At 41.6% G+C, this 19,326-nt stretch overlaps 1 protein-coding gene across 1 annotated transcript in view; it reads left to right on the top strand.

Moving 5' to 3' along the window:
• The first annotated feature begins 1,522 nt into the window (after window positions 1-1,522).
• NKD2 (NKD inhibitor of Wnt signaling pathway 2) overlaps window positions 1,523-19,326 on the top strand; it is a 71,073-nt gene continuing 53,269 nt past the window's right edge. Inside the window, exons 1-3 of the mRNA XM_075271173.1 lie at window positions 1,523-1,726; window positions 2,585-2,611; window positions 3,648-3,745. Of these exons, the coding sequence (XP_075127274.1) occupies window positions 1,702-1,726; window positions 2,585-2,611; window positions 3,648-3,745 (150 nt within the window). The 5' untranslated portion in view covers window positions 1,523-1,701. The remainder of the gene's footprint in view (window positions 1,727-2,584; window positions 2,612-3,647; window positions 3,746-19,326) is intronic.

Genomic DNA, 19,326 nt, shown 5'->3' with positions numbered 1-19,326 from the left:
CCCAGGACAGGTCCGCTCAGTTTTGTTTTCAGAGCGGCCTTTCTTGTGCTAGTTTAGGGGGAAAAATTGTAAAATTGCCACCCCTCCGATAGTGGTGCGCCGCTGGCAGGGAGAACACTACTTGTGCCCTGGCAAGGGATAGACGTCTGACCAGAAAGCTCTACTACATCCCATAATAATTCACCAACTATTGGAAATTGTAGCCAACGACCACCACAAGCTCAAACCTAGCAGATCTGACTATACTCATGTGATGACCGTCATAGATCAGTATAGGAAGGGTGCATTCACACGGAGTAACGCTCCGCTCATTCTGACACATAAACACGTGTCAGAGTGACCGCTGTAAAACAGAATCCCATAGACTTTAATGGGTGCCGGTATTACGCGCACTACACATTGAAATCAATGGGGGCTTTTAAACCCATTGATTTCAATGTGTAGTGCGCATAAGACCGGCACCCATTGAAGTCAATTGGATTCTGTTTTACAGTGGTCACTCCGACACGTGTTTACGTGTCAGAATGAGTGGAGTGTTATTCTGTGTGAATGCTCGCTAAGGGGGCATTCACACGGAGTAACGCCGGGTGTGTATTACAGCCGTACACGCCGGCGTTACGGCAGACTGCCAAACACTTCCCATTCACTTCAATGGGAGCGCTCGTAAACGCCGCTATCGGCTGTAATACACACCCGGCGTTACTCCGTGTGAATGCCCCCTAAGTTTGCTGTAGTTGTCAGAGACTTAGCAGCCAAGTCCACCACGGATGCCTTTTAGAAGTCCTCCTTCTAACTTATGGCTGCCCTGAAAAGATCTTAAAGGGGTTGTGCTGTTGTGGACACTTATCACCTATCCACATTACAGGGAATAAGGGACTGATCACTGGGTGATCGATTGCTGGGTCCCCCCGTGATCTGGAGCATGGAGGATCAAAAGGCCCCCCCAAGGCCTCCTTATAAATGGAGTGCAAGGGCGATTGAGTGATCGATGCCCCATTCACTGTATGGGACTATAATCCAACAACGCCCACAGCGCCATACTCCAACTGAATCATCAGCTCTGTATCATTCACAATGGTAAATCTCCATGTAAAAAGTATGTGGTAAATAATTCGGAATTTTCCACTAAGCAGCCACTTTCTGAGGAAGAACACAATGATTTGTAGGCATTTTACCAGCTCACATATAATGAGGACCATATTTGGAGCCTGAAGCTGTACAGAAACTTTGCATGAACATAACTAGCCCTCCTCTAATTGATCAAAGTCTTTCAGAGTATATGGCACTTTAAAGGAATGGTTTCCTTCCACCCCAGCAGCGCCGCATTCTTCCGCCTGACTCCAGATGAAAGACATTAGGAGAGGGAGAAAGGGAGGCCTAAGTGAGGGGCAGGGACCGTGCAGTACCGAGGCAGGCCGCTAGGGGCGCAGTCACTGCTGCTACATCCTGCATGTGTACGCAGACGAGCTCATCTGGTACACAGCAGGAATTGGGGATTCTTCAGCACAATAGGGAGATTTACCTAACACGTTATCAGGTTATCATGTGGCCTCACTGACGACAATGACCTGAACCGTGCGGACTCGGCAGACACTTGCTGGAGTCTGGTCTCTGTGCTGGGATGAGAACTTGGATCACAAAGTGTTTCTGTAGCTTTTCCTGAAGTGAGAGAGTCAGCGTGAAGTGGAGTGAGGGGGAAACATGGGGAAGCTGCACTCCAAGCACGGTGAGTAGAGACTTCTGTCATATATGGCCCTTAGAATTGTATAGACCTTACACAGTATTGTGCATGTAGCTCCAGAGTATTACTGGCATGTGCTGATTAATTACATACATGTGTGACTACGTGTGTGTATGCTATCAAACACTTTAGGTGTGCAACAAGACCTAACGGTGCAACACTGTGTCATTATATAGTACATAGTTCTGTGAATTACATGCCCTGTATAATTAGCATTGCACATGCGTGTCCCTGTAATCACATAGCATAAGTGTGTATCATTACACAGCCTTGCACATACATGTCCCTGTAATCACATATCATAGGTATGTGTATCATTACACAGCATTGCACATGTATATCCCTATGTCCCTGTAATCACATAGCATAGGTGTGTGTATCATTACACAGCATTGCACATACATGTCCCTGTAATCATCACATAGTATTGTGTGTGTATCCTTACACATCATTGCACATGTATATCCCTATGTCCCTGTAATCACATAGCATAGGTGTGTGTATCATTACACAGCCTTGCACATACATGTCCCTGTAATCACATATCATAGGTATGTGTATCATTACACAGCATTGCACATGTATATCCCTATGTCCCTGTAATCACATAGCATAGGTGTGTGTATCATTACACAGCATTGCACATACATGTCCCTGTAATCATCACATAGTATAAGTGTGTGTATCCTTACACATCATTGCACATGCATATCCTCTGGTTAATTACATACCTGTATGCCCTGTGTTAATGATGTGTTGTGGATTAATCTAAACTAGTCATATTAAAACCCTTTTGCCTCTTTTTTTCCCTATGATTGCTGGGCTCTCTTTTGGAATTGTCAGCAAGCAATAGAAGAGAGAATCCTGAAGGTGAGATGATTTCATTTATCATTTGGAGAGGGATCCAAACTTGGCATTTGATAGATTGCATGTTCCAGAGCTCCTGTACTAATGGATTAGGATCTGCTCCTCATAGGAGATGTTATGCAGTCCGCTCACTCAGATGCAATATATTATGGACTTTAACCACTTCTCCCAAGTGGGAAGAAGTTAGCTAGTAGCAGAAAAAAGTGAGATGCCCTATCTTGCCGCGGATTCTGCAGCTGATTTAGCCGCAATGTCCGCGGCTTGAGACACGCTCCTGTTTAGGCTCTTACATTTGTGCCTAATCAGGAGCGGGATGTCGCAACTGAATGCTGATGAAGTGGAAGTCTGCACGGCAGAAACCATTTTCCGCCGTGTGAATGTACCCTAATATTTCTCATCCCTCATCATCCACTTTGTTAAAACTATTGTATTTTCAAACCGCATAACACTAGGTTCACACTAGCATTCAGGTTTTCGTTCTTCGGGTACACTGGAAAAGCAGTTATCTGTGAGAACCCACAGACCCCCTTAGACTATAATCCATGTTTCTGGTCCAAATCGGTAGAGAGAAAAGTCCTGCTACTTTTCTCTCCATGTTTTAAGTGGAATGGGGGACGGAGTCCCTGAACACTAGTGTGACCAAGCCTAAATTTTCATCGTCTTACTATTGGTAAATATGGGCCCATATCCCTAATCTCTGATCTCTTCTATGTGCAGTAAATGAATCTGTGGAAAGTTAGCTTGTTTATGTAGAAAAAGAGGAACAAGTTTGGCCAGAGCCTCCCCCACCCTTAGCTGAGTCCTCTACTCTTTTTCCCACCCTTAGTCTGTGGAGGAATGATTGATGACCAGGACAGGAGGCTTTGATCACCAGCACACAACAAAGTCTTCACTGTCTCAATGTTTCCTCTGCCAGAGAAAATACAAAAGGTTACTAATCTGTGGAGTTCTGTGATGCTTTCAGGTGGAAGGCTGTGATGTTTATGTAATTTTTTTTTCTCAACTGTCTTGCTAATATCTTTTATGTTCTGTGCTCCAGGAGACAGTTTTGTTGTGAATTCTTACATTAATCGCAAGGGCTTTGACGGCTGTGAGCGTTTTATGGGATTGGAAAGCAAGTTAAAGAACGGACATGAGGTATGATGTGGAAATGTGGGTTTTTTTTTTTTGGTTTTTTTTTGTGTCATGTTTTCTTGTATATTCACTTTGTACGATATGGTGTTTTATGTAATTTTTGAAAAATGTATTTTTAAAATTGTTTTGCTTAAATATTTGCAAGATTTTTGTTTCATAAAACGTGACTTTTGAGAATGTGAGGACTTCAAAGTGCGCTGCCACTTAGGAACCACCATTGGTGACAGTGATTTATAAAAACATTCTTGATTGACATGCCATGGTGTTGTGCTTCCCAAACATGTGCACAGTCCTTAGCTTCAATGCTGTACTGTGCATGCACTGGTGTATAAGACATATCAGAAGATAATTCCTACATTTATAGCACAGAAATGAGTAGATTTATTATGGCTTCTGGGGTGCACGCAATGAAAGTCACAAATAATTTCACTATTTGAGCAGTTGTGTTGAGTTTTTTGCTGCATGGAAGGGGAAATGTAGATTGTAGCAAATCCCATCCACATCTTGCAGAAAAATATGTGCAGCGGATATGCTTCGTTATTCCAAAACCGTTGCGATTTTGGAAATCCCAGCATGTCAGTTATTCCTACAGAAATGCCAGTGGTTTCCTTATAGGTACAATGGAAGGAGAAAGTCAACTTTCTATGAAAAAGGACCAAAGGAAAAAAACGTGGCGGTAGTGTTTAGTTCTGCTTTAGTTCCCCGCTGCTTGCAGCGCTTTTCTCTCCGCATTTTTCATGCAAAGAAGGGGAACTGAATTCCCGTACAGAGAACCTACGTTGGTGTGAACCCAGCCATACTAGAAATATGTTGAAAAGTTGTTCCATGTAAAATCCTCTCAAAAGTCAAGTGGGTTCTCCCTCGGTTTGGAGGAAAAAATGGTTTGATCTCAAGAGCAGACAAGGCTGTTTCTCTGTAAGGACTGTAAATCTGTGGAATAGCCTACCCCAGGAGCTGGTAACAGCGACAGCTTCAATAAAAGATTAAATGCTTCTTTAAAGCAAAGTAGCATTGCTCGTTACGGAAATTTATAGAATGTCATACCCTTTCCAATTCCCTAGCTGAACATGATGGACATATGTAGTTCACTGAAGGAGTAACTAAAATTTTACTTTTATTGGATCCATTAAAACAATTATTTCAAGGATAAATTAAGTCCTAAAAACACCAAAATGTGGGTGGCTGGACCTTTTAATAGTGTGTGTGTGTGGTCTAAATATACACCACTTTAAATCCTCCCACAGGTCTCTGCCCAACCTCACATCAAATAGAAGCCTCAATACAAAAAACTCCAAGGCGCCTTCAATACCAAGACATCTAGTCAGAGTCCCATAGATTAAATGAGAACCCTGACTTAAAGGCAAACAGGACTAGGGGATAAAAGGATGTAGGGCAAACTCTCTATAACCATTTTATTAAGAATAGAGATTGAGTCTAGGTGCACACAATATGAATGAGACTAGTCCTGTTTGCCTTTAAGTCAGGGTTCTCCTTTAATCTATGTGACTCTAGATGTCTTGCTATTGAAGGAGCCTTGGAGTTTTTGTATTGAGGCTTCTATTTGATGTGAGGTTGGGCAGAGACCTGTGGGAGGATTTAAAGTGCTGTATATTTAGACCACACACACTATTGAAAGGTCCAGCCACCCACATTTTGGTGTTTTTAGGACTTAATTTATCCTTGAAATAATTGTTTTAACGGATCCAATAAAAGTTAAATTTTAGTTACTCCTTCAGTGAACTGCTTTCTATAGAGTGACAATCCCTCAGTGATATTTATGATGGACATATGTCTTTTTTTTTTCAACTGTACTATGTAACTATTTTGCAGAATGAAAAGCTATTTGAGGGGGAAAAAATCAATTTCATATGGAAGACGAACATGTAAGCACTCCCTCAGGCAACAGTTTTGGCACAAGCAGAACTTCATTGAGTTGGTGAGGAGCTTAAATCTTGTGCCTTTTAGGGTGCTGCTACACAGTACATCTGCTGCAATACAGCCACAGTCAGTGCTTGGATTATCAGTGCTTTTACGCTAGCGTTTTTTCCTAAAGTCATTAACCAATCAGCTGTTCAATACAGTGGCGTAACTAGGAATGGCGGGGCCCTGTGGCAAACTTTTGACATGAGGGGGCCCCCCACCGAAACCTCGCCCCCCCCCATTCCTGCATACACTGTTATGCCCCATAGTGGCCCCTGCACACAGTATTATACCCCATAGTGGCCCCTGAACACACTATTATGTCCCATAGTGGCCACTACACAAACTATTATACCCCATAGTGGCATCTACACACACTATTATGCCCCATAGTGGCCCCTGCACACAGTATTATTGTCCCACTGTGGGCACCCATGAACAATTATTATACTCTGGGGTCTTTTCAGACCCCAGAGTATAATAATTGGAGACCGAGGAGGGATACCAACATAAAAAAACACTGTTACTTAACTCTCCCTGGCTACGCTGCACTCCTCGGTGGTGCTGGCCATCTTCAATGATGTCTGGGACGCAGGCCCGGTTTATGTGACGTCAGGGATGTCACACAAATAGGCCTAAGCCTGTCTGGAGCCCGAAGAGGTAAGTAACAGTGTTTTTTTATGTTCCCTTACCTCTTGTGGGCCTCCGATCATTATACTCAGGGGTCTGTCAGGATCAGTAAGTAAATAGGGCCTGTTAATGTTTGATGTAATTCCAGCCGATAACGGCCTAGTGAAAATAAACAAAAAAAAAAGCAGCTGTAGTGGCTGTCGCCAGGCCCCTAATGTCCTGGGCCCTTTGGCAGCTGCTACCGCTGCTACCCCAGTAGTTACGCCACTGGTTCAATACATTTACTGAGTGTAGCCATGCTGCACCTTTTTAGTTAGATGGATCAAGTCTATACTAATAGCTTTAATGAAGCCATCTGATTCAAGGCAATGTAAGGAAATCCAGTATGGTTCATTCGCAATATATCTCAGAAATCTATCTTTGATTAAAGTTTTAGCTGTGTGAGTGAACCATTTCTTTAATGTTGTAGGATTGTGAAACTAGAATATCCTGGCTAAGTTTACCAATCCACGCCAAACGGCTTCTCTTAATGGGTATAAAACAAAGAAAAACAAATATTGTCTCGCTTGTCAATGTTGCAGAGGAGCAATCTCGGTCTTCATTATCGGCTAGTAGGCCGTTATTTAATTTTCTAAACCTACTGATTATGGTGGATCTGCTTTTGACCTGTGGCTAAACTTTTGGAGCTGTAGTGGTGCACTATAATGCATTTCAAGACTATATTCATACAACAGTGACTGTGTAGCAGTTGTCGAAAAATGGCCTATTGGTGTGTTTATGATGCCAGTTTTGCATCCATATGGGACCCTTTTATTTGAGTCTATTGACAGACCTGTTGAAACAGAGAAAACCCCTTTAGGTGCAGTTTTGGAAATTGCAGTATGTCAGTTATATCTACAGAAACGCCAGATTCCCCATAGATATAATTGAAACAAAGTCCGTGGAGGAAAACTCGGCAAACTTTCTGTTTAAGGCACTGCAGGAAGAACTGAGATGCATTGCTGCCGCAGTTTTTCCTGCAGCTATGTATTTATTTATTTTTTAAATCAAATAAAAATCTGAAAATGTGAAAAAAACCCAGGATGTGTAGAGAGCGCCACTGAAAAAGTCCAAGGAAGCCAAAAATAAATAAATTATTCATTTAATGGTTCCAAAAGACAGACGGGAATGGCACAGGAATGGTCATTTATCCTCACCACCCATGGGTGGTTGTCCGTGTAGGAGCTGACACTGCATTCAATCCTTTTCCAACCTAAGACACTGAGGCGCCGGGTACTTTTATTTTTTACTAAAAATCTGAAACGTGTGACATGAAAAAGTATTCAGCCCCCCTATATCAATACTTTGTAGAGTCACCTTTCACTGCAAATACAACTGCAAGTCTTTTGGGCTATGTCTCTACCAGCTTTTCACATCTAGAGACTGAGATTTTTACTCAAGCTCAGCCAGATTGGATGGAGAACGGCAATTTTCAGGTCTTGCCACAGATGCTCAATGAGTTTTAGATCTAGACTTTGACTGGGCCATTCTAACACTTTGATCTAAACCATTACACTGCAACTCTGGTTGTATGTTTAGGGTCATTGTCTTGCAAGGTGAAGCTCCTTCCCAGTCTCAATTCTTTTGCAGCCTCCAACAGGTTTTCTTTCAAGATTGCCCTGTGTTTAGCTCCATCCACCTTCCCATCAACTCTGACCAGCTTCCCTGTCCGTGCTAAAGAAAAGCATGCTCACAACATGATGCTACCAGTGGCGTAACTAGGAATGGCGGGGCCCCGTGGCGAACTTTTGACATGGGGGCCCCCCCCCGACACCGAAGTGAAAAAAAGCAGCCCATAGTGGCCCCTGCACTCAGTATTATGTCCCTTAGTGACCCCTGCACACAGTATTATGCTCCATAGTGACCCCTGCACACAGTATTATGCTCCATAGTGGCCCCTGCACACAGTATTATGCTCCATAGTGGCCCCTGCACACAGTATTATGCTCCATAGTGGCCCCTGCACACAGTATTATGCTCCATAGTGGCCCCTGCACACAGTATTATGCCCCATAGTGGCCCCTGCACACAGTATTATGTCCCTTAGTGGCCCCTACAGGACTAAATACTGTCACGTCACCGCTGACCGCTATACCAGGACAATTGTGGATAAAAAAATCTGGTCACGTGCATTACAATTTAGTAAGTCCATGTGCCTCATATTAATAGCAGTTAACCCCATCATGTTCCTCACATTAACCCCTGTGTGTCTCACCATAAGAGTTACTGATATGTGAGAGACATGGAGGTAATAATAAAGTATCTTCATTATTATTACCCCCATATGTTTCACATATTAGTAACTCTTATGGTGAGGCACACAGGGGTTAATGTGAGGGACATGATGGGGTTAACTGCTATTAATATGAGGCACATGGAGTTACTAAAACAAAAGTAATCACCCCAAATGCCTGACATTAATAAGTACAGTAACCCCAGTTGGTACCTGTAAATCTTTAGTTTCATTTTCCTTCTTCCTCTTCTCCTCTTGTGTGCAGGACGGCAGGAGCTTGGCAGGGATAAGCCCCGCCTCCTGGGCTCTCCTCAGCCATCTCATTGGTGGGCAGAGAAAGGGAGGGGGGAGAGAGGGGGAGGGGGAGCGTCCTGAAGCGCTGAGAGGAGCCAGACCTGCAGCTCCTGTGTGTCAGCCGTTGCTGCAGCTTCGGGGCCCCCTGTTGGTGGAAAGTATTCCACCAACAGGGGGCCCCGATCATTATACTCGGGGGTCCGAAAAGACCTCCAAGAATAATGATAGCAGCGGTAGCAGCTGTCACCGGGCCCCTAATGTCCCGGCCCTGTGGCAGCTGCCTCTGCTGCTATGATGGTAGTTACGCCACTGGATGCTACCACCACCATGTGTCAAAGTGGGGATGGTGTGCTCAGGGTGATAAGTGTTACTTTTCCGCCAAACATACCGTAACACTTAGCATTTAAGTAAAGAAAATTAAATTTTGGTCGTCTGATCAGAGCATCTTCTTGCACATGTTTGCTGTGTCTCATATATTGCTTATGGAAAACTGCAAATGGCACTTATGTCCTTCTCTTTCAACAAGAGCTTTCTTCTTGCCACTCTTCCATAAAGGTCAGATTTGTGGAGTGCATGACTTATAGTTTTTCTGTGCATAGATTCTCCCACCTGAGCTGTGGATTTCTGCAGTTCCTCCAGAGTGAACATGAGTCTCTTGGCTGCTTCTCTGACCAGTGTTCTCCTTGCTGTTATTTTAGGTGGACGGCCATGTCTTAGTAGGTTTGCAGTTGTAGAATACTTTTTCCAATTTTGGATACTGCTTTTTGGGCTCCTCAAAGCTTGCAAAATGGTTTTATAACCGAACCCTGCTTTAAACTTCTCCACAACTTTATCTCTGAGCTGTCTGGGGAGCTCCTTGGTTTTCATAATGCGTTTGTGTTCACTAGTGTTCTCTACAAACCACTGAGGCCTTCACAGAGCAGGTGTATTTATACTGACACTAAATTACACATAGCTGGACTTTACCTGTTAACTGACTTCTGAAGGCAGTTGATTGCACTAGATTATATTTAGGGGTATACTTTTGCATGTCACACTTTTCAGATTTTTTTTTATTTGATTACAATTTTGAAAGCCATTTATCATTTTCATTCCACTTCACAATTATGTGCTACTTTGTGTTGGTCTGTCATGTATAACCACAAAGTGGACATGGGGTATGAATAATTTTTCAAGTCACTGTACATTGAATCATTCTTAGTATCCTATTGTTGCTCTAATACTATGTTTTTGTTGTTCTTATTAACGTTATCTTTGTGGTTTTTATGTTATTCTTTACCTTGTATATTGCTATGCATCTTAATTTAATATACTTCATCTACGGTTCAATACTTTTCCAATGCCTCTAATTTATTTGTTAAATCCTATTAATATTATAAATGTGAAAGTTTGTGGGTTTGTGAGTTTTGGATGTTCGGATGTTTGTTCCTCAATCACGCAAAATCCGCTTGACCGATTTGGCTGAAATTTTCCACAAACATAGTTAATACACCCGATTGCGCAATAGGCTACTTTTCGTCACAATAGCGCACATACGTTTGTGCCAGGACCCCCACAAAACCCAAACTCACACCACCATCTCTGCAATCTCACACACTTTGGACCATAGCAAGCCACAAAATTCATATTGCCCTCTACAGCCTCGCCCCTAACCCCACACAATCACATATACATATACTTTACCACTTTGCCCCTCACCTTAACGATACTCCAGGAGGCGCTCTATAACGCTCCGGAGCAGCCATGTTTGCCGACCCCCACCGCTCTGACAATCCGAGACACCGCCCACCCATGTCAATACCCCTAGGCGGTCTAATAAATGCAAAAAAAAAAGTTTAAAAAAAAGTAAAAAAAATATAAAAACAAATAAAAAGGATTAAAAATTCTAATCACCCCCCTTTCCCTAGAACACATATAAAAGTAGTTAAAAACTGTGAAACACATGCATGTTAGGTATCCCCGCGTCCGAAATCGCCCGCTCTACAAAGCTATACAAATATTTTTCCTGTTCGGTAAATGCCGTAGCGGGAAAAATGGTCAAAAGTGCCAAACTGCCGTTTTTTCACAGTTTTGATTCTGATAAAAATTTGAATAAAAAGTGATCAAAGCAATAACATTTCCCAAAAATGGTAGAACTACAAAGTACACCCGGGCCCGCAAAAAAAGACGCCCTATGCATCCCCGTACACGGACGTATAAAAAAGTTACGGCTGTCGGAATATGGCGACTATTCAAAAAAACATTTTTTAACATAGTTTTGGATTTTTTTAAGGGGTCAAAATGTAAATAAAACCATATAAATTTGGTATCCCCGGAATCGTAAAGAAACACAGAATACAGGGGACATGTCATTTTGGCTGCACAGTGAACGCCGTAAAACCAAAGCCCGTAAGAAAGTCGCAGAAATGCATTTTTTCTTCAAATCCACCCCATTCTGATTTTTTCCCCTGTTTCCCAGTACATTATATAGAATAAATAATGGTGGCATCATGAACAAAAATTTGCCCCAGAAAAATTAAGACCTCATATGGCTCTGGGAGCGGAGAAATAAAAAAAGTTATGGGGTTTAGAAGGAGGGGAGTCAAAAACTAAAAACCAAAATCACAAAAATGCCATCGGCGGGAAAGGGTTAACTTCAAATACTTCTGTCCCAAAGTCACTATGCAAAGTTTCTCACAACACCGTATATATAGCAGCTCAAATACAAATTACATCCAACACAAAAGTCTCACGTATTCTCTGAATTACAGCAAAAACAAGATACAAAGTTACATTTCATATCTCATACCTTATACACACTACGAAAACCTTACCCGCGCCTGTATATACCCACTGCTACAATCACCGCAGACGAAGTCGCGGGTACCAGCTAGTATATATTATTTCTCACTTTCTGTATTCTAACCTAAACAAGGATGGTGGTTACTGTTACGTAAATATATTCAAAAAATTTAACTTAAAGGGATCCTATCACTCACACACTATTTTTTTTTCTAGGTACCACGTCGGAATAGCCTTAAGAAAGGCTATTCGTCTCCTACCTTTCGTTGTCTTCTCCACGCCGTCATTCGACTACAATCCTGGTTTCTCTCGGTATGCAAATTAGCGCGCTTGCAGCACTGTGGGTGGGCTCCAGCACTCAAACAGCACTGGAGGCATCCCCAATGCTGCCAGAGAACTCTCTCCAGTGCCGCCTCCATCTTCGTCAGCAGTGTCCTCTTCTTCCGGCAGTGGCTTGTAACTTCTAGGGCTTGGGCCTTGGGCAGAGCAGACTGCGCATGCCCACAGGCCACGAGAAAATGGCCGCTTGCACAGTATTGTATGCGGCCATTTTCTTGTGGGCATGCGCAGTCTGCTCTGCCCAATGCCCGAGGCCTAGAAGTTTACAAGCCACCGCTGGAAGAAGAGGATGAAGAGGACACTGCTGACAAAGATGGAGGCATCACTGGAGAGGGTTCTCTGGCAGCATTGGGGCTGTTTGAGCGCTGGGGCCCACCCACAGTACTGCGAGAGAACTAATTTGCATGCCGAGAAAAACCGGGATTGTAGGTGAACGGCGGCGCGGATTAGACGACAAAAGGTAGGAGACTAATAGCCTTTCTTAAGGCTATTCCGACGTGGTACCTAGAAAAAAAAATAGTGTGTGAGTGATAGGATCCTTTTAAATATAAAAAGAAAAAAAAAAAAATTGTGAATAGTTCCAGTGTTTTGATGGGTTTTGTAAATGGCCATGTGATGATCATTACATAAAACTGCCATCATATGTCAGTTTCTCATGTTCATATGAATGAAGCCTAAGAGTTAGGGCTGTGTTTGCATGCATATTTATATTAATGGGAAGTAAGGGTTCTTCAGTCATATACCGGTACATAGTACTATAGGAAAATACAGTAGTGGGGAACTTATCAACTCATCTATGCCAGTTTTCTGGTGTTAATTGGGCATTAATGTTGTATATCTTTGGCGCAGGGTGAAGATATGGGGCAGTGATGCATCACTCTGAGATACTTACTTATAACTCGCACCAGAAAATTGAGTGTTAAACAGGAAATCTACGCCAGTTCCTGACTAAGATCACCACTCTGGCGAATATACGCGCACCTGATTTACTAAAAGGCTGGTGCACCAATTGGGGCCTTTAAAAGATTGGCATAAGAATCCTGACTTTGCTAAATCCGCCCACTATATAGAAAAAACAAAAAACCTCAAAACATTATTTGCCAATAGTTAAAAAAACATATTATACGGTATCTTTTCTCTTCACACAGTCAATACCTTAAAAAATACAAGACATTTATTGTTCATTTTAAATTCCATCCATACAAATATGACATTAGATTTTTTATTTTTTTTAAAGTTAAGCTTTCTTTTTTAGCTGCTTAAATTACATTTAGATTCCCAGTACTTGATATCAAAGACTAAAGAAAATACTTTGACTTGAACTACACGTTTTTAACTTGGTCTGCCACATTTAATTCCTTGTTTGATCCTTTGCATCCTCTGGCCAAAAACAACAGAGCCAGGCTTAAAGGTTTATTACATTCTCGTGTGCAAGGTATTTTTCCACAGAAAACTATGTCAATTGGTTAAAAAATAGGGGGAAAGTTTATTGCAGTATTTCCCAATTACCCTTAATAGTTGGGGTCCCATTACTGAATTCAGAGATAACTGTTTTAGCAGTTCACCGTTTATTTTCGTAGAGGGAACACACAGTTTAGTTTAGTAAAATGGAATTCTTGTATTTCTGCAGGATTTTGTTTCCTTTTCACTTTTAAAAGGGAAAATACATTTCAACACCAGAGGAAGATATTAACATATGCAGAAGTTAAAAGGTCCGAATGCATCTATATATCCTGGCATTTATGTGCTGTGCTGCTTTATTATATTATGTTTGTTTCTGACAACACCGAATAATAGGATAGAAGAATAATAATAAGTCCTGTTTGGGATATATATGTTGCCTGTAATACATTCATGTGTATAATTTGTTCAGTACTGAGTAAGAAAGCTCAGAAGGACAGCACATATCTTACAATACGTCTCTGATGTTCCCCCTAAAGAACCTCTTTTTACAAATGTTGGTGGTATTCAACCTATAAAACTGCATTGTCACATCTGAAACTGTTTAATAGTTGGAATGGAAAACACAGCTTCAAGGTCTGAATTGTGTTTCCAGACAGTTGTGGCTGGCAGTTCATCTAAAATCCAACTGAGAGGCTGAGCATGCTCAAAATGTATTTTATTACTATATAAACACAAACTTTTATATAAATGGTATACATTTTTAACAGGTAATTTAGAATATATTTCCTTGACGGGACAATTTATTTTTCTTTTTATTTCATGAGAACTTTGTCAGATTAAAACAAAAAGCAAAAAAAAAAAACAAATCTATCCAGTGCAACTGGTGAAATAAATGTTTTGGACTTATTTTCTAAATGTGATTGAGGGGAATACTTCTGGTTAGTCCATTAAAATAGATGTTTCAGGGATTTTCTTGAATAATCCCTCTTTGACTTCTAGAGAGCTTTATCAAAATTTGGCTTATCTTTTACAAATAAACTAAATAATGAATTCAGCCAAGGAAATACTAGCTGGTACAGAGATATGATCTCTGCATTATAAGTTCACATGGTGGGAGAAATTGTCCTAACCATTTTCTCTGTTTTCAGTTCATAGGAGTTGTCCATCCAAAAAGTAAAACTTAACATTAAATCCCTTCCTGCCACAACAATTTTTTTTTTTCCTTATTTTTGTTTTTACCCCTCGCTTCCTAAAGCAGTATTTTTCCATTCACAGAGGAAAGCTTATTTTTGTGGGACAAGTTGTACTTTGTAATGATAACATTTTAATATTGCGTATAATGTACTAGGAAGCTGGAACAAAATTTAGAATGGTGTAGAATTAGAAAAAAAACCTACATCTGTTGCATTTTCTAACGGTTTTGTTATAATGGCATTCTCTGTAAATTTATATAATTTAAAAATTTGGTTTAATAAATTTCAAAAAGTTAAAAACTTTGAAAAATACTATAAATAATTTTACTTCCTTTTTATGTCTCTTGTATGAAGCATGCAAAATCCACTGTGGAGCATATTATACCGTATACTGTGCAGGGGCCACTGTAGAGCGTATTATACTTAGTTTTGTTTAAAGGGGCTCTATCAGCAAAATGATGCTGTATGAGCCCCACATATGCGTGAATAGCCTTTAAAAAGGCTATTCAGGCACCACTAATGTTATTTTAAACCCCTCCCTGTTTTAAAATAAAACCATATATGTAAATTATACTTATTGTGGGCGGTGATGCACCGTCCGACGTCATCTTCTGGCACGCCTTCCTCTTTCAGTGACACCCTTCGGTCCTGGCTCTTCCCTGGCTTCATTGTCCTCTCTTCCGGCGGGATTGGTTGAAATCCGGTGTGTGCGCAGTAGCGCTCCCTCTGGAGCGCTACTGGGCACGCTCCTGCGCAATTTTTGGCAATGGCAGTACGCTCCTTGGGGCAAGCGATACTTTGCACGCGCCGGATTTCAACCACTCCCGCCGGAAGAAGGGGACGATGAACCTGGGGAAGAGCCAGGACCAGAGGGCGTTGCTGAAAGAAGAGGAAGGCGTGCCAGAAGATGACGTCGGGCTGTGCATCACCACCCACGATAATTTACATACCTATATGTTTTTATGGTTTTACTTTAAAACGTGTGGGGGTGGGCGGTGGGGTTAAAATAACATTACCGGTGCCTGAATAGCCTTTTTAAAGGCTATTCACGCATATGTGGGGCTCATACAGCATAATTTTGCTGATAGAGCCCCGTTAAGGTTCAGTTTTTGGAAATGTGAGAACAAGAATGAGACTACAGTTCATAGAAACTCTAGATAGCAAAGCAGCAATGTCTGTTCCAGAGAGATATTTTTGACACTCATATAATTGTGGTATTGAAAGCCATTGGATTATATGAGCTATCCTAGGGCCAAGATATAGATGGAGCGGAGTAGGGGCCAAGAACAAAGCTTTGTGGGACACAGACAGAAAAGAAGGGCAAAGGGAAACATCAGGGATATGAGAAGACCCAGGAGAGGGCCACGTCTGTTATGCCAAGGCATAAGAGTTTGACACAGTTGACAGCTCTCAGCCCTGTTGTCAAAGGCAGAAGACAGGTCTAGAATAAGGAGAACAGAGTAGTGTTGTTTGGCTTTTGGCAGTAAGTAGATCATTAGTAACTTTGGTTATGGCGGTTTCAATGGAGTGATGGGGTTGAAGCTAGATCATAACTGATCAAGTAGTGAGTTAGAACAGAAATAGGAGTTTATCCGAAGGAGGACCTGCTGCTCAATGAATTCTGAGCTTAATGAGAGAAGTAAGATGGGATCATCATGAAAAAGTCATTGGCCAGGGTGTTTCGGGCCAGCCTATACATGGACCACATGGATGGTGTATAGTGATGTGGATATATTTTGTTTGTTCTTTGTTGGGAAAGTTTTGCCCTAACTAAAAAAAGGAATAGTTTTTTTTAGCTGGGCTGACAGATTTGAAGACTGCTTTTGGAATGTAAAACAGATCCCTTAAACTAAGCTATTGCATGAACACCATGAGTGTCCTAGACAGGCCTGTTGCTGGGAATGTAGGCCTGCAAATTCTACATGATCGCCAAGAACATGGTGAACCTCCTGTTTCAATTGTGAAACCTTTTCCCTTACAACACTTGGCTGACTTTGATATAGATTTACCTTGTTTTTCTTTTACTTACCCAGCGGTCATCAACTTTGACAAATGGGCATGAAAGTCTGTATTTTATGGACCTTTTTATTCCACTTCATAATTATATATGAAACATTTCTGAATGACCTTTCCTATTACTATAGTTTGGCCATGGTGATGCATTTTATATTTTTGTCTGACACAGAGTTTTGATGTATTACTTTGTTACGTGAACATAGACAACTCTTATGTAATGATGGCTATTTTTAGAAGATGCTAGGTTTAATATAATATTTGAATTAATCATTTGCTCTACAAGTATGTCCATATTCTTTTCACACGTAGACAGCCACTTCAGCAGCTTCTGAAATGAAGTGTCTACATTGTAAAATTACATGTATTCTAAAGAAGTTACAACTACTTTTACAAGCTTGCTTAGAAAGATTGTGACACACCAGTGGAATCAGCACAGCGTCGGAGTGAAGTTCCTAGGGCCCACCAGAGGAACTTTGTTTTGGGGGGGGGGGGCCTACCCAACAACTTCCTACTAATCCTTTACACCACTGCTATTTTACTGAAATCTTACATATGTTCTAACCATCCTGAATATTTTCCCAGTATTACTATCCCAATAGCTGCATGGCCGATTCATTCACAGTACTATATGGGGAATGACACAACCATGGAGCACTACACGTATGTGCAAGATTATAGTGAGCAGGGCTGGCTGTAGGTTTTTGTGGGCCTTTGGAGCAACCCATGTGCAATTGGGTCTAATCAGGGGTGACTCTCGTGCCACAGCCTCTGAGTCTGTTGCAGAATCCGCAGCAAGATCCTTCTTTTTTTTTTTTTTTTTTTCAGCATCCTGCGCTATTTGTTTACAATGGCAGGCAGAATGAGGAAATAATCTGCCGCTGAGAAAATCAGCACCAGATTCCACCTTGTGAACAGGGATTCTGTTAACAGTGCAATGAACACTTTCATCTGTATTAATGGAAGTGCTCAATGCAGAGACTGAATGGGCCACAGATATATATACACAGACGGGGTATAATAAATATATACAGGCACGTAACTAGAAAAGACTCGGCCCCATAGAATACTTTTGACTTGGGTGCCCCCATAGCACAGTGCCCCCTTTCCTGGCCACCACACAGTATAATGCCCCAATTAAACACACTATAATATCCCACACTGGCCCCTTCAAACAGTATAATGTCCCGTAGTGGCCTCTGCACATGGCATAAAGTCCCATAGCGGTCTGAACCAAACCACCTAGCCAGAGGTGTAGCTAGGGGTTCAGCACAAGGGAGGGCAAACATGTTCAAGTGGGCCCCCAACTTAGGTATACTGATGATATCACTATATGGTGACCGTATAGTGGTATATATCGGCTCTACACAGAGCTCTGCAGACAATTTAGGTGAATACAGTGCAGTAACTGAATACAGTAATTTTTTGACTTACAGGTGATGTCTCTAACTAATCCGTTCACATTCCCCATCTCTTTCATCTGGACTGCCGTTTATTCCAGTCTCTGTAAAGTTTGCAGCACACACAATTTAGGCTCCTCACTTTTCCAGTCATCTGACCCACATTGCCTTACCTGCATATCCATACTAATGCTACCCCCAATTATAAAATATATAATATATCCCCCATAATGAATAATCCCCCAATACCCAGGACCCCCACTGATTAGCTGTTTGAATGAACCATGGTACCTGTTTAAGTGCCATGACCACTGCTGTTTTGTATAGTATCATACATTTCATAGAGGCCATGTAATGTAACTACAGCTTCGTCCTATACACGTCTATGTGACTAGGCAGGAATTACATCACACGGGCTGTATAAACGTAAAGCGTGTGATATAAACAGGCGCCATAGCCCCTTCATACAGCTGGTCATTGGGGAGTCACTGATTTTTAATGATGATTTGTTCTGAGGATGGATCATTAATAAAGCCTAAGGCCCCATGTAGCATCCTGCAGCAAAAAAGTGCTGCTGCAAAAACTGCAACGGTGACACAGCGCGTTTCATCCTGCAGCCCTTTGCACAGAAAGTTTGCAAAGGTTTCTTCTTTGTACTTTCTGCTTCAATTATATCTAAACCCCTGGCATTTCCATAGTTATGCTGCCATTTCCAAAAACGTGACTGTTTTGGAAATCGCAGTATGTATTTTATTTTACCACAAAGTGGGGATGGGGCCCCACATGGCGAAAACACCACAGAAAAATACCCTGGTATTTTATAGTTCCTGCAAAGTGAATGGGATTCTAGCACATCCCATTCATACATTGTGGAAAAATCTGTACACTGGAAACGCTGAGATTATGCAGCATGTCAATTATACCACGAAAACCCTGGTGGTTTCCCTGTAGGTATAATGGAAGCAGAAAGTCCGCATCGGAAACTTCTGTGTACTTTCCTTGAAAAGCCCTGCGGGAAAAAAAACGCAGCTACTGCCGCGTTTTTCCCTTCAGTGTTATTTTGTTGCAGACCGCTACATGGCCTTTTGTTGCAGCCTTAGTATTAATAAAGCCCAAGTGCCACGTTAATGAAATTAATTACCCCCTCATATTATGCCCGATTCCCCCGACATAAATACCTCGACCCAGTGACCCTTTATATCAATGACCACCCCCTTATGTTCATAATGCCTCCTAACATCAAAGATTCCCCCTTTTTTAAATAATTTCCCCCTTGTATTCATAATGCCCCCTAATACCCCTTATATAAATGCCCCCCTTATATTCATAATTCCCCCT

Source organism: Leptodactylus fuscus, chromosome 4 (genome assembly GCF_031893055.1).
Source record: "Leptodactylus fuscus isolate aLepFus1 chromosome 4, aLepFus1.hap2, whole genome shotgun sequence".
Taxonomy (NCBI): Eukaryota; Metazoa; Chordata; class Amphibia; order Anura; family Leptodactylidae; genus Leptodactylus; species Leptodactylus fuscus.
Note: the sequence above shows the minus strand (reverse complement) of the source record. Positions and strands in the feature narration are given on the sequence as shown.